At 46.2% G+C, this 13,266-nt stretch overlaps 1 protein-coding gene across 2 annotated transcripts; it reads right to left on the bottom strand.

The window, feature by feature from the left end:
- Nucleotides 1-89: 89 nt before the first annotated feature.
- Nucleotides 90-12,299, bottom strand: ANKRD13A (ankyrin repeat domain 13A). 2 transcript variants are annotated; one of them, XM_061466495.1, is made up of 16 exons: nucleotides 11,986-12,298; nucleotides 10,442-10,495; nucleotides 9,683-9,815; nucleotides 9,424-9,548; nucleotides 9,010-9,055; nucleotides 8,200-8,343; nucleotides 7,605-7,800; nucleotides 6,492-6,558; nucleotides 5,684-5,765; nucleotides 5,422-5,480; nucleotides 4,675-4,811; nucleotides 4,156-4,313; nucleotides 3,565-3,678; nucleotides 2,740-2,891; nucleotides 2,450-2,514; nucleotides 90-1,732 (listed from the first exon to the last, which is right to left on the bottom strand). In XM_061466495.1, the coding sequence occupies exons 4-16, from the start codon at nucleotides 9,511-9,513 to the stop codon at nucleotides 1,534-1,536; spliced, it is 1,509 nt and encodes a 502-aa protein (XP_061322479.1). In that variant the 5' UTR covers nucleotides 9,514-9,548; nucleotides 9,683-9,815; nucleotides 10,442-10,495; nucleotides 11,986-12,298; the 3' UTR covers nucleotides 90-1,533. The 2 variants fall into 2 exon arrangements, with proteins under 2 accessions (XP_061322479.1, XP_061322478.1); XM_061466494.1 differs by lacking the exon at nucleotides 10,442-10,495 and having other exon boundaries at nucleotides 11,986-12,299.
- Nucleotides 12,300-13,266: the final 967 nt, after the last annotated feature.

The raw sequence follows: 13,266 nt of genomic DNA, 5'->3' as shown, positions 1-13,266 counted from the left end.
TCAGGCCACCCCCCCCCCCTTGAAAGCCAACGTTCCCCCCACCACCCCCCAAGCCATTCGGATGAACAGAAATAATGCAGATAAACCAGTTGTAGTGTATGCTGAAGGAATTTTAATCATTTCCTATGTAAAAGAATGGATTATTGGTTTAAAATAAGGTTCCAAGTCACCAACCATCGCCCTGGTTACGATCGAGTGATTTTATACTGGTTAATAGTTGGTCACACAGAACTGCCCTGTTCTGCCCGAGGAACAAGTGCAGGATTAGGTAGTAAGATCAGACCATAGGTACCATAGGTTCTTCCCACTCTGCCAGCCAGAACAGAGGAATATTGCTCACATTTAACTACAGTAAGGCTTTCCCGTGGATGTACATCATGTACTTGTGGAGTGCACTTGAGAGTCACAGTGTGAGTACTGTAAACACCGACAGAAGTGCAGATAAAACAGCTACAAATAGCTCCTATGAGGAAAAGACCTGAGGAGAGCTGGTTAAAAGAGACCTGTGAACCCATACAATGCCACTTGGAGGAGTAGAGGCCTATTTGGCTTGCTTTAAAATCAATAAAAATACTCAGATAAAAAAATATATGTCTTCACACGAAGGATGAGCCGTTGAGTTCTAAAAAGCAACACGCGCTTCCCTTCCGATGGCAGGTTAACACTTACCTTCCACTAAGGATACGTTAAAATTCCACCTGACCTGTTTTCCTCTTTGACTTTAGCACCCACACCCAGGCACACTCGTGCACGCAGCGAGTGACTGCAGAGGAGCACCTGTATCTAGCACTTACTTTCTTGCTGCCCTCTGACTACGGGAAGGAGCTGGTTTGGAATCGCTGCAGAAACTGCTGCTTTACTTGGCAAATGGTCCCAGTTTAGGATCTGCTTTTACTGGCTGCTTGTTTTGTCCTTTCTGCAGAAAGCACTAGTTTAATCTGGAGCTTGGATTAGCTGTTCAAGTATAAAATTATCCCTCTTAAGCAGGAGCACATGCTAAAATCTCAGTAACTAAAGAGAGAATCACATATAAACAAAGCTAACAGAAACCATCTGTCAGCACAAAGAACTACCCTATGTGTGTATGCATGTAGAGACTCTTCCATGTCACAACGGGAAGAAACAGGCAATGGCTTTGAATTACTCAGAAATGACTAAGCAGGTGAATATTTCTTTGGTAAGTAATGAAGTTTCCCTCCTAAACTCCCTGGAAATCAGGTTTTCAAGCTTTGCTGCGATTCTATATCCTGATGCTAAGCAAAGTTTCCATCTGCTCTTCAATAAATACATTTAGATAAAAACCTTCCTTCAGAGCCAAGACTGCGGCACTGGGGAGCCACATGCAGAGTCCCATGGCCTGAAACTCCCTCAAACAAATATAACTCAGCTTTTGGTAGCTGATGGTGCCAACCTCGAGGGCAGGTGAAACATTTACTTAAGCAATCCAGGAGTGGTCTTCAGCCTGACAGCCCCAAAGCCTTCAGTTTTGTGCAGATTTGGTTCTCATCCTCATTTCAGGAGGCCACGGAGGGGTTATTTCTCCACCAGGGAAAGCTGTAGGACTTGCTGCAGCTCTGCATCCTCCTCTTCCTGACGCTGCTTCTCCCGCTCCTCCTGCTCTCGGACAGACAACTCCATGGCAAGCTGCAAGTCCTTCTCAAAGCTGGAAGGCTCACTAGGGCTGCTGCACTGGGAGTTACCCGAGCTGGTGAGAAAGCTCTCCTGCAGTGCCCTGGAGGACAGAAAGAACTTCAAGAAGGAAGAGAGACAGAGCCTATTTCACAGTTCCTGCCATACTCCTTCCTAGAGACTGCTATCTAACAGCAAACCTGAAAATCTCTCCCCAGAGAGCAGTTGTTCCAACATCCATAAAATTCCAAGCATAAAACCTATTCTCTGAAGGTTCCATTGAATCTTTCACACATACCAAAGAATTCTCAGCTTTTAAAAGCATTCTCACCTGGTTCAAAGGCAACATGATTTCCCACATCCAAAAGAATCAAGAGGAAGCAGTTCCTGGCACGCACATGCAGGAAGACCTCACAGACACTGGAGCATATGCTCAAGGGCCCATTAAATACATGTTGCTAAGGTTTTAAGGATTACAGAGCCACCCTGAAGTGTGCAGCACCTACTAAACAATCAACCCAGAGGGACCACATGCACAGCTTTAAGAGCAGAAGGACTGTGTGTATTTGTCGGGTAAAGACTTAAGTTGCCAACCAGTCCCGTAGCTGACCTAAAGAGCTGCACTAAATAAGCCAGAGAGGCCTAGTTTAGAGTCCTTGCTGCTTGGAAAAGTAGAAGTTAGAAGCAGCACAAGAAAAGAGACTTTGAGTTCTGTGCATCTGCTACCCACAAACACAAGAGTTGCATCATTGCTTCATGCTACTCTTGGGAGTATTCCTGCTCTCTCACTGCATGGCTCGATGTGACAAAGATTAGTTACCTCTGATACTGTATATTGAAGTCCTGTGAGTATGCAATGGCTCCATTGGTGTGCACCCCCACATCCTAAAATGGGGAAAGACAGACAATTCCACAGCAATAATGGACCTGCAGTGCAACTCACTGAAAGGTAACACTTAAATCCCTCTTATTTCTTCTTTAAAATACATTTCTGTATTTTTCTCTTCTGAGGGTCTTAGAAAAACAGGTCTTACACTGGTTTAAATCAAAGTTTTGCACTATCCTTATTAAAACTCAGCTCTGCACTGCACAGAATTACAGCACACTTACTTTAACTCCACCAGATTCCAGCAAGCTCTGCTGAATGGCAAACTGCATGATCTCGTTGTCTTCATCCTGCACGTGTATGTTCCTGCTGTCATCTTGGACGTGGTAAGATTTGGGGATCTCAAACACCGACTGGTCGACCTCAAAATTAGCACCTGCAGAAGCCAGAGTTACAAACATGACATAGTCTGTTCTTACAAGCTGTGACTTGTTCTGATGATGTTCATGCATGATTAAATCAGCTCCAAAAATTCAGATAAACCACCTGCTTAAACATACCAACAGCCTTTGAAAGGCTTCTGTGGCAAACAAGCACACAGCAAGACAGAATGCAGGGTCTTTCTTTAGGATGTGGGCAAGTGCTACAAACACAACGAGTGGGCAGCAGAGCTCTGAGGTGGCTGAACTCTGACAAAACCAGATGTGGAAAATAAAAGGTTGGAAAAGATAAAAATCATAGTGGCTCTTCTGAGGTTACTCATTAATGGGTCTGCAACAGCTCATAGGACAGCGTATCACTGGCTATACACAGTCAGGAGCATCCTACTCCAGTGTAATCCACTCTTTCCTGAAGGAGCATGCAGACTTAGCTAGCAATAGCTTGCACCAGAATTTACATGTCAGAATACTTGGGAAAGCTTGTCCAAACTCAGTTTAGTCAGGCAAGCATGGAAGGGGCAGAACTGGTCAGTATGAGCAGCATCACACACTCCAGCTTCCTCTCACCTGTGAGTGTTTTATCTCTGCAGTTAACCCATCTCTCTCTCCTGTTCATCCCACTGACAGGCATGCAAAAAGATGCAACCACTGCATCTTCCCACCCCTCACCTGAATCACAGGGTGCACCTCCAGCCATCTGTGATGAAGTTCTGTCAGCTGTCCTGCAGCCATTGACATTCTCAAATGTAATCCGGGCATTCAGCACATGAAACAGGGGGATTTCTGTAAGAAAGAGTACAAGATTTCTGTCAAACAGGGAATTCCCTCATTCACTTCCACACCTACAGCCACATTTACTGAATGCATTCCACTATATATATATATATAAAACATAGATTAGCATCCTATAATGAAAAGCACATAGCAACTCACTTCAAGAAGTTGCCCTTAGTCATTCTCTCTCAATCTCTTTATTTTACAGTAAGATTTGCCAAATCTAAGGCACTGAACTAAGAGGAGAGGGCTAGAAACAGCTCAATCTTCCTGAAATGATGCTGTCTTGACAGTTTTACTTCTGGTCATTCAGAAGCTGGATGCAATGACCCCAGATGTAGAAGACAACGTAAGTCTGGGTTCTCAGTTCTAGGTATCGGTGAGATGTCTAGTAAAAAACTAACATGGTTTTTGTAAATAGGCTATGAAACCAAGAGAAAAACTGGAAATGCAGAAGATTCTGCAATAAAAATTGCTCAACTTTACCAATTTTGACAGGAAATCCTGGTGGAAATTCCAGAGTGATGAAATCCCTAAGTCTGGCAAAATGAGCACTGGTTCTGGCCATCAGGTCGATGATTGGAGTGACTTGTTCCATAAGAGACAAGGGAAACTCTTCACTCATCCACAAGGTTGCTTTAAATCTTAAAGAGAAAGATGCATAAAACCACCTTAAGTTTATGGTTTAGCAACAGATGTGAAGCAAAATGCAGAGCTCTGTCACCTGCTTCATACACTTCAGAGTCCGACCAGTGACTGCTCTGAGAAACCAAACCACATTCCTGGTCAGACCAAAGGCAAAGCAGCAGCTTACTAACAAGTTACAACACTAGTCCAACTGTTTTCTTTGACTTAGTGGAAGAAGAATTAGGCTATAGCTGAATAGTTCAAGATCTCTCTTGATTAATTTGGAAAGCTGGGGGAAACCACAGTGGGTATTTATGGTTTCCAGAGATTAGATGACTGAGAAGAGAAACTAGACATAAGTAAAACTTTATGTCTCACTTCTGTGTTCGGATGGTGACTTCTTTAGGCCTGCCTATGTCTCGACCTCTCAGATCAAATTCTGGGTCAAAGTATTCCTCCAGAGTAATAGCAGTTGGATTGTTGGCTGCGGCATACTCTGTTGTCTTGGTTGTACTCTACAAGAGAGGGAAAAAACAACCAAAAGTATGGAACAAATAGTGGCTACTGCAACAAATATTTAAGTTACCTCTTGTGAATTAACTTGTTTTCCATTTTAAGACACCAGTCACAACCATAAACCCAAGCACACACATTCAGACTGCTTTCTACTGGGTGTAAAGATCTCCATGCATTTTTAGAGACAGGAAAAATCTACTTAAATACTTAGAAGCTAAAACCCAACCAGAAATGCACACACACAACCTACAGCATTTCTAGGCTCCAAATCCCTTATTAATGGAGTATTTGAAACAAATGGACTCTTCTTCCCAGATTACTGGTGGGTTGCCACTAAGATCTGTGCTTGCTCAGATCTACTGCCACTGCTCACACCTCAACTCCTCCTGCACTAATGGAGTCTGTGTTTTCCATTAGAGTGTTCAGAAGGAGCTGCCTGCTGTGCATGCAGAACACTTGAGGGCTTAAAACAAACAGAAACATCCTCAGGGAAAATTTAAACCTCAATAAGCAAAATTCCTGCCAAACTAAGGAAAGAGGCAATTCCACACACTTAGAATTCCTGCTGGCACAGATCTCCGTGCTGCAGTGCCCTGTTTCAACACTCACCTGAACACCATACTCATGCTCCACTGTACCCAGAAATGATTCCAGGGGGTTCCTGTCAGCTTCAGATAATAGGAGGGAAACAAAAACAATCTATTACTATTAATTAGCAATAAAAGAGACTCAAAACGTGTTAAAGTAAAGCAGGACAAAGCCAGCAAGGTAAGTATTTCCCTTGTCTATCTGCCCAGTCCTGCAGTCACACAGAGACAGAATCAGAGCTAAAAGGTTCTACTTATTCCCAGTTATCCTATAGGAAAACTACCTTTGTATCTTTTCTTCTCTTCCTCTGTTAAGTGTTCTGTGCGGATTTTGGTGACCACATTCACATTGTTTGCCACATACACCTTTAAAGTACAAGGACAAAAATCAAAAAGCCAAAGGTTAAAAAGAGAGCTCTCCAGTAAAACACCACAGACACAGACCTAAAGAGAGAACAAAGCAGCGTGGATCTGCCTCTCACTGAAAAAGATCCTGATCTTTTAATATACTGGTGATCAACAGGAAATGCTGCACTTGATTTTTCTGTTTGCTTTGCTCTAATGGAAATCATACACATTATGTTTGTGACTGACCTATGCTAAGGCTGAAAGCACATGCCACCTGCTGGGCAAGCTGATAAAACAAGAAACCCTGCAAATAATGCACCAATCTCACAAACATCTGTGCCAAAACAATGGTGCAGGAGTCTGGTCACTGGCTTTGGCAGCAACAGAATTCAGCCTTTCAATTCACCCACGATTTCCACACCTGTTTTGGTAACTAACTAAACCAACCTCAGAACTAGACTGGCATCTCCAAGTTCACTGGGGGGAATCCCCACCTGGGCAAAGATGTTAAGAACAGGGAAGGGAAGTCAAAGAAAGCAGTTTCTGAAGAGAAATTTAGTGAGTTTAATTCTGCAGGAACACTAATGAACCCCGTGTACAACTCACTCCTGCCCAGTTCTTCTGGCAAGACAGTAAAGCTCTTGATGCAAGGTTCAAGACCTGAAGTATTCAGGAAATAAAGGCAAAACACGATCACACTTCAGCTGGCTGCAAGACTTGTTAACAGAATAGAATGGGCTTTACCTTTGCTTCATAACCATTCACACTTTCTGCTTTTTCTGTCCTCCATACCCAGAATCCAGATGTGGTTCTGACAAAAAGGGAACACCACAAGTGTCTGTACAGTTGCATCTCTACACAAGCACCAGCCTGCTTTTCTAAAGCTGATTTTAAACAACATTTGATAGGTTATTTGATTACTAACCCCAGACAAAAGCACAGGTCGACCTGTCCTCACACATGTACCAGGGCTGAGGAAGTCACACCCCTTCTGTTCTTACTCAGTCCATGGCCAAAGCAAAAAGGCTTATACAGAGATTTTACATCCAGATGCGGATACCTGAGCCACAGAGGTGAGCAGCCTAAAAACTTACCCAATTATAATTAAACACATAGTTTCATTTCAAACATGACCTGTCACTGCAGCTTGGGGAGCTGGATAGTGGGAACGCTTCTGTCTAAGAAATCCTAGTGTCCGGATGTGTAGGTGCTGCCTAAGGCTCAGTGAACTCAGGGACTAACTCTGGGCAGCTCTAGCAGGGTACTAAATATTCAGGAGAGAGATGCTGAACTAGACATTTCACTTTGCAGACATATGTTTTGCATGACCATGGCAGTGGTTTATTGCACCACAGAGCACTCCAAAAGGAGCTTCATAAAATAGGTTGGTTGAACTAAGCGGACAGGTACTGGGATAAAAGCAGGTAGCAAACAAGGAAGACAAATGGGTGTCTGTGGCAAGAACATACTATACACATCTTTTCGTAGTATTAATGTGAGATTTCATTGACTTAGCTACAAGACGCAAGTTCCTCCCTGTTAGTTCCAGCACTACACACAGACCTGGGTGAAAGGCAGACTTGTAATGAGACATTAACATTGATCCCACTAACACAATAAACTGGAAGTTTTCTGCACATCAGTTCTTTCAGCTGGAAGCTCTTTACCAAATGACAGTGGCAAGCTGACCAAGCCAAATTTCATTATCCAATGGTATATGAAGTTTAAAGTCATTTCAGATCTAGCCCTAAGACTTCTTATTACCAGGGTTTTTAAGCTTTTGTCTGTAAAGCTTTATTCTAACAATGACCATCCATAACCTTGAAGTGTTTATTGAAGGGAAATGTTGTATCTTACCTCTCAAAAGCAATGTTTCTGGTATCAAGGCACGTGTTAAGAATGGGAGATGTAAGGCGTCTTTCTACATCTCTTCTTTTGGGTGTCATAGATCCCAACGTCAAATGCTTCATCTGCTGGGAGATCTCAAAACGCTCCGTGGTAACAAACTTCTCATCATGATTGATCTCAATCAGTTCTGCCCAACCTCCAGTATCTGTTGGAAGCAGTACAACTCAATCTAAAGGAATCTTAGCAAGTATCCCAGGGTGAAAAACTGACAATATGCTGTATGTCAATCAAGGGTGCATTTTGCAAACTTGGAGCTGTATCTAAGATCATTTTTATTTGGGGGCAGAAGAACAGAAAGGGGAAAACAAAGTACAAGATTGAAGTAAAATTTTAGCCCTGTTACTAAATTTTGACCTCAGATATACTCAAAGGAAAGAAATGAAGCCCTTATGTTAAACCACAAAACAGTATCTCTCCGAGACACTCACAGAATACGTGTATAAACCAACCAGAACTCAGTACTGACCCTCAACTGGCCAAAATCAGGATTTCTTATTGCGGCTCACAATGGTCATCAAAGGTGTAGACATGCACAAGTATTTACCTCCTCCCTTGAAGATTAAGCTGCACCTCCCTCTCTCCCAGCTCATGTTCTCAAAGCCCAGTAACGTGATGTCAACACGCAGCTTGGCTCCGCTCTTCCAGATGCGGCAGACGTCGCTCGGGCAGACCCTGGAAACCAGCGGGACTAGAAAAGAGGAAGATTCTCTTGAATGAGAGAACTGTAGATAGGAACTAAATACACAGGGAGCCTGAGCTCAAGCAGGAGCTTATCCCTGATACAGGACTGTCAATGCTATGATCATTATTCCAGAGGAGATACTGATCTTTAGCTTTCAGAACAACCAGCTTAGGGACAAACCCCACCAACTTTAACTCAAAGATGATGATGAAAAGGAAGATGACACCAGTTCAGACTAAAAGGTGTGGAGCAGCCCAAACCCCATCCCCTAGTAGTCGAACAGCTGCTTGGAAAATGAAGTCAGCTGTATGGCCTATCCTTCATTCCTTTAAAAGCAAAGCAGGTTCTTCCCAGGTAGTCTGTGCCTCTCGATAGAGAGTCACTGTCTAAGTCATTAGCAGCCAGACAGATAAAGAAAGCCCCAAGAAAAGGCTTCAGCAATTCTAGTGATGCCTAAACTCCATAAAAAACAAAACAAAGCCCTCAAGAAACAACCCAAAGAAACAGGAAACAAAGAATATTTGTGCAACAAAAATAAAAGAGGCTCTTTTGAGAGGTAAAGAGAGATGTATTCTGGGGAGTAGACATTTCTCTGTGCATCTTTTGTGACACCTATACATTAGCAAGTCCCTTTGTTGATAGTATAGAAGAGATGACAATGAGGATGCTCACCCCAGCTTGTGAACTCCCACTTCATTTCCACATAAAAGTCAGGAGTCTGCAGAAGGAAAATACCTGATGAATACTACAGGAAATGGTTTCAGTCCAACGTTCAATACAGCATTTCTTGTGAACATTTTGGATAAAGGGAAACAAATAAAGAGCAGAACTAGAGCTGTGATAAATGAATGTTAAAAAGTGAAACTACAATGAGCTGTTCACCTTCAAGATTCAGCCTCCACTGCTGGAGCTCAGGACTAAGGAATTCTAAATGAAGTCGAGGAAAAGGTCTCCCACTCCCACAGTACTGTGGATTATGCAAGCTGAGCCAAAGGATGCAACTGCCCACCTGATTTCAGTTTACTCAGCTGAACTACCTGAATGAGAATTGCAGCCTGGAGTAAGAGGTTTAAACTAAACCATTACCTCGCTAATCTTCTGGAGTAACTCAGGAACTCCTCCAAGTGTCATGGAGGTCAGCTGGTAGTCCCGATGCTGCAGAATCATTTGTACCATCTCTGGATCCCCTGTACTGACAGCCTCGTTTAGAACTGAAAGAAAGCCAGGCACAAGCTGGTTTCAGCTTCATTTCAAGGCAAAACACATCATGGAAAAGCAGTCCAAATACAACACCTGCAACTGAAAAGCATCAGCACATGCCTTCTGCTCCCCAGGTTGTCCTTACCTGTCCATCCCTGTGCATTCTCTTTGGTTACATCTGCCTTGTGATGAAGAAGGACCTTGGCAGATTCTATATAACCCAAGGACACAGCCAGGTGCAACAAGGTCCGGCCTCGTGGATCGCGCTGATCAACATCCTGTGGGGTATCCAAGAGAGAAATAATGCTGAAGCTGCCCTGTCAAATGCAGCAGAGCACGCTGAGGGTTTATGTGAACAAAGCTTGGCAGCAGTAACCCAGGAGTCAATATTCCCACATATCAGCCCGTGGTGCACAACTTCCAACACTACCACCCTGTAGTGCAGCCTAACTTCCCCATTGACATACAGAGAGAGAAGCAGAATGGGGCCTATAAAACCAACATGGTAAGAGCTGGTATCACTGTAAGACACAACTGAGTTGGTGCTTCTCATTTCATTTTCTGTGAGTATTTCTTCCTCTATTTCCCTTTAGAAGAAGACCAGAGTTTACTGTGTGCACACTGAACCATGGACAGCCTGAGACACCAAGAGAGGGGTTAACACACATAACATAAGGGGGGAAAGGAAAACTCAAGCCAACAGGGCACACATAACACCAACTTTGTGTATCACCTTTGAAAGTACAGAAGCAAATGGTATTGTACAAAGCATCCATCTGACTGACACACACAGCACAATGGGGAGTGAGTGCATTTTGTACAAGTCACTGAAAAAATGAAGAAAGACAGAAACAAACTACACAGGCATAAATATCCAAAACATGCAAGCACAGCATACTCATACCTTACTTATTTTTCACTATTAGCTTAGAGATTTGAAACAGAAGAGCATCTATAACTAAAGGAAAAGGGGAAAGTCAATAGCAGAATAAGACAGGAAAGTTATTATGCAAGTTAACACGGTTATCTGACAGTGTTAAAGTTGGAAACATCACACACAGAGTAGGGAAAGCTTCAGTTTAAAGCATCCTCTTTCCACCTCTGTGGTGGGATACTAATGGATTTGCTTCCCCACCCCTACTGACAGGTGAAGGACTCTGAGGTGTTTCCCCCATCATCTTTGCTGCTATTAACTGGTAACCACACACTGCACCCATCATCTGCCACACCAACTATCTCTGATTCCCTTACACATCCCCCCAGCAAGAAGCTTATCCCAAGGAAGCAGGAGGACACGTATCTTTGGAATACTTTAAAACACCGGCAGCAATTCAACAGGAGATAAAAGGACAGATACATCCCATCCTAACATGCTGCTGTCTGAGGTGGGGAGCAGCACTCCACAACTGTGAACTGCAGCCTCAGACTAATGACAGCAGATCCTGAATCATTGACAAGCTTCCACAGGCAGGAACGTTATTGGAAGGGAAGTAAGTGCACAGAAGCAACATGCCAGTGAGGTTCCAAGGTTTGGTTAAGGAAGATCACTTGAATGAGATAAAAAGTAACAGCATTCCAAAGATGCTCCCCAAAGTAGGAGAGGAGCATGCTCTGAGCAAGCATTAGTAAATCGTGGTGTACCGTTAGAGTTGCAGATGACAGTGAGTACTCAGGAGGTGGTGGCACAGCTCATTGCTGGCTCGTACACGTGCGGTGTCAGGTGTAATGTAATTAACACTCTCTGCTTCTGCAGCCTGAACCCCACTGTGAGCAGCAGAGCTCCTCCAGCACCTCCTCGAGGAGGATGCGTGCTGCTCGAGCCCTGCTGCAGCTCCTCACCCTGTTTCCTCATACCAGGACCACTGCTCACTGAGCAGGCCCCAGGAGGGAACAGTTTGTTATTTTCCTACTCCACAGCATGCAACAACGATCCAGTTTCCTAACCAAAGATGCTGAAAACATCCCAGCCCATATAAAAGCACTGCACCACAGCCTGGGCCAGCAACGAAGAACTGCTGGTGCTCAGCAAGCTGAAGGCTGGTCTCATCTTCAGCAGCCACCTTCTCTACACATAGGTTTCCATTAAGGTAAGCAGCATTTATTGCTTACTTATTGCAGAGAAAAACCTGATGTCCATTATATCTGCTCTTCTTGATCTCGTTCAATGACTCCTAACACTAAAAGCTATTCTGCACCCCACACTCGAATGCTCTGAGCACAGCTCTATAGAAATCAATATCACAGATAACAAAAGGCATATTCCTACCCCTCTTTAGGTCACTCCCCCAACCCCAAATCAACAGGTAAAGCAGCCCAGCAACCCCACAAGCCCAGCAAACAGACCTGGTGGTACCATCCAGGTTATTTCTCTCTAGAAGCAAGGAGCACCAAGCCCCTGGACACTGGACACAAGGTCTTTTGGGGCTGCCAACGCGGCACCGCGGTTACCTGGTCCTGCAGCTCCTCGTTCAGCCGCCTGTAGTCATTATTCCAGACCAGGACGTGCAGGGGGAAGGCGCTGCTGGCCCTGCCAGGGGAACTCATCATGCCACGCACCTGCAGGAGCGGGGAAGCAGGGTGCCTACCCTCACTGTCCCCCCTCTTGACTTGGGAGGCCCCACGTTACTCAGGCCCTCACCCCTTGAGCTTCTCTTCTCCCCCAGCACCCCCCTGACCCAGGAACTGGGGGTAACACCGGAGCACAACCCGCTATGAACCCCATACCCTGCTCCAAGGGGTGCCCCGTGCAAAATCCTACTCTTGGGGGTCCCCATTCCTTGGATCCCCCCCAGCCCCCTGCTCCTGGGGGTCTCCCCTTATGGGCACACCGGACCCCAGTCCTTGGAGTCCCCTGCTCCTGGGCTTACCCCTACAGCCCACCCCCACACTCCTTTAGGTCTCCCCTATTCCTGGTGCCCCCTACACCCCCCCATTCATGTGGGTTCCCTGCTCCCGGTGCTCCCCAGACCCCCACATTCCCGGCGACCCCATGCTCCTGGGCTCCTCAAGCGACCCCCGCCCCCCCAACACACACTTGAGGCTCTCCCGCACCCCTAGTGCTCCCCACAACCCTACACTGCTGGGGTATCCCGCCCCTGGGCCCCTACTCCCGGTGCTCCCCACCACCCCTCACCCCTCTGGGCCCCCGGTCCCTCGGCCCCACAACAACCGCCGCCGCCGCGTCCCTCCTAACCGTCCCTCCAGGGCAGCGGCCGGGACGAACTACAGCGCACCCGCTGCGGGGGGGGAGAACTCCCCCTCAGCCCACCAGCAAGCCCACGGAGAGAAGAAGTCGTTGTTCCCCGCACACCCTACTCCCCCCCACCGCGGGCGGGCAGACGGAGCTTCCAGCCCTCTGAGCGGTGGGAACGGTGCGCCGCGGTGTTGGGCCGGATGCGGCGCTCAGCGCTCGCTGCTCCCCCCCTGCGGCCACCACGCGTTGGTTTCGCCCGCCCGCTCTGCCGCCGCCATGATGGGTGAGGGCAGACGTTGATGGGGAGAAGCGTGTTCCGCCAGCCTGCGCGGACGGGCTTCCAGCGCCTCCGCCCCGGTTGGAGGGCCACGACCGGACCGGTACAGCCGCTCCCCGCGGAACCTCAGCTCTCCAGCGGAGCAGGGTGCTGCCTGAAGCGGGCGTCTGCCAGGATCAGACATGGCCGCCCATTCAGCCTACCGCCCCTTTGCCCGGAGCAAACATGGCGGCGCGGCGCTTCCCGCTGTGGCGCGGCG

This window comes from Pezoporus flaviventris, unplaced genomic scaffold (genome assembly GCF_033815535.1).
Source record: "Pezoporus flaviventris isolate CSIRO_AGI_PZ_B2104156 unplaced genomic scaffold, CSIRO_AGI_Pfla_v1 ptg000041l, whole genome shotgun sequence".
Taxonomy (NCBI): Eukaryota; Metazoa; Chordata; class Aves; order Psittaciformes; family Psittacidae; genus Pezoporus; species Pezoporus flaviventris.
Note: the sequence above shows the minus strand (reverse complement) of the source record. Positions and strands in the feature narration are given on the sequence as shown.

What these genes read in the sequence shown, in the direction of transcription:
- ANKRD13A (XM_061466494.1), bottom strand. Translation starts at nt 12,084, where the DNA reads ATGATGAGTTCCCCTGGCAGGGCCAGCAGCGCCTTCCCCCTGCACGTC. An exon ending in TACTCCAGAAGATTAGCGAG is followed by an intron (nt 9,056 to 9,423) that starts GTAATGGTTTAG and finishes TTCCTTCTGCAG; the next exon opens with ACTCCTGACTTTTATGTGGA. An exon ending in TGAATGGTTATGAAGCAAAG is followed by an intron (nt 5,766 to 6,491) that starts GTAAAGCCCATT and finishes TGTACTTTAAAG; the next exon opens with GTGTATGTGGCAAACAATGT.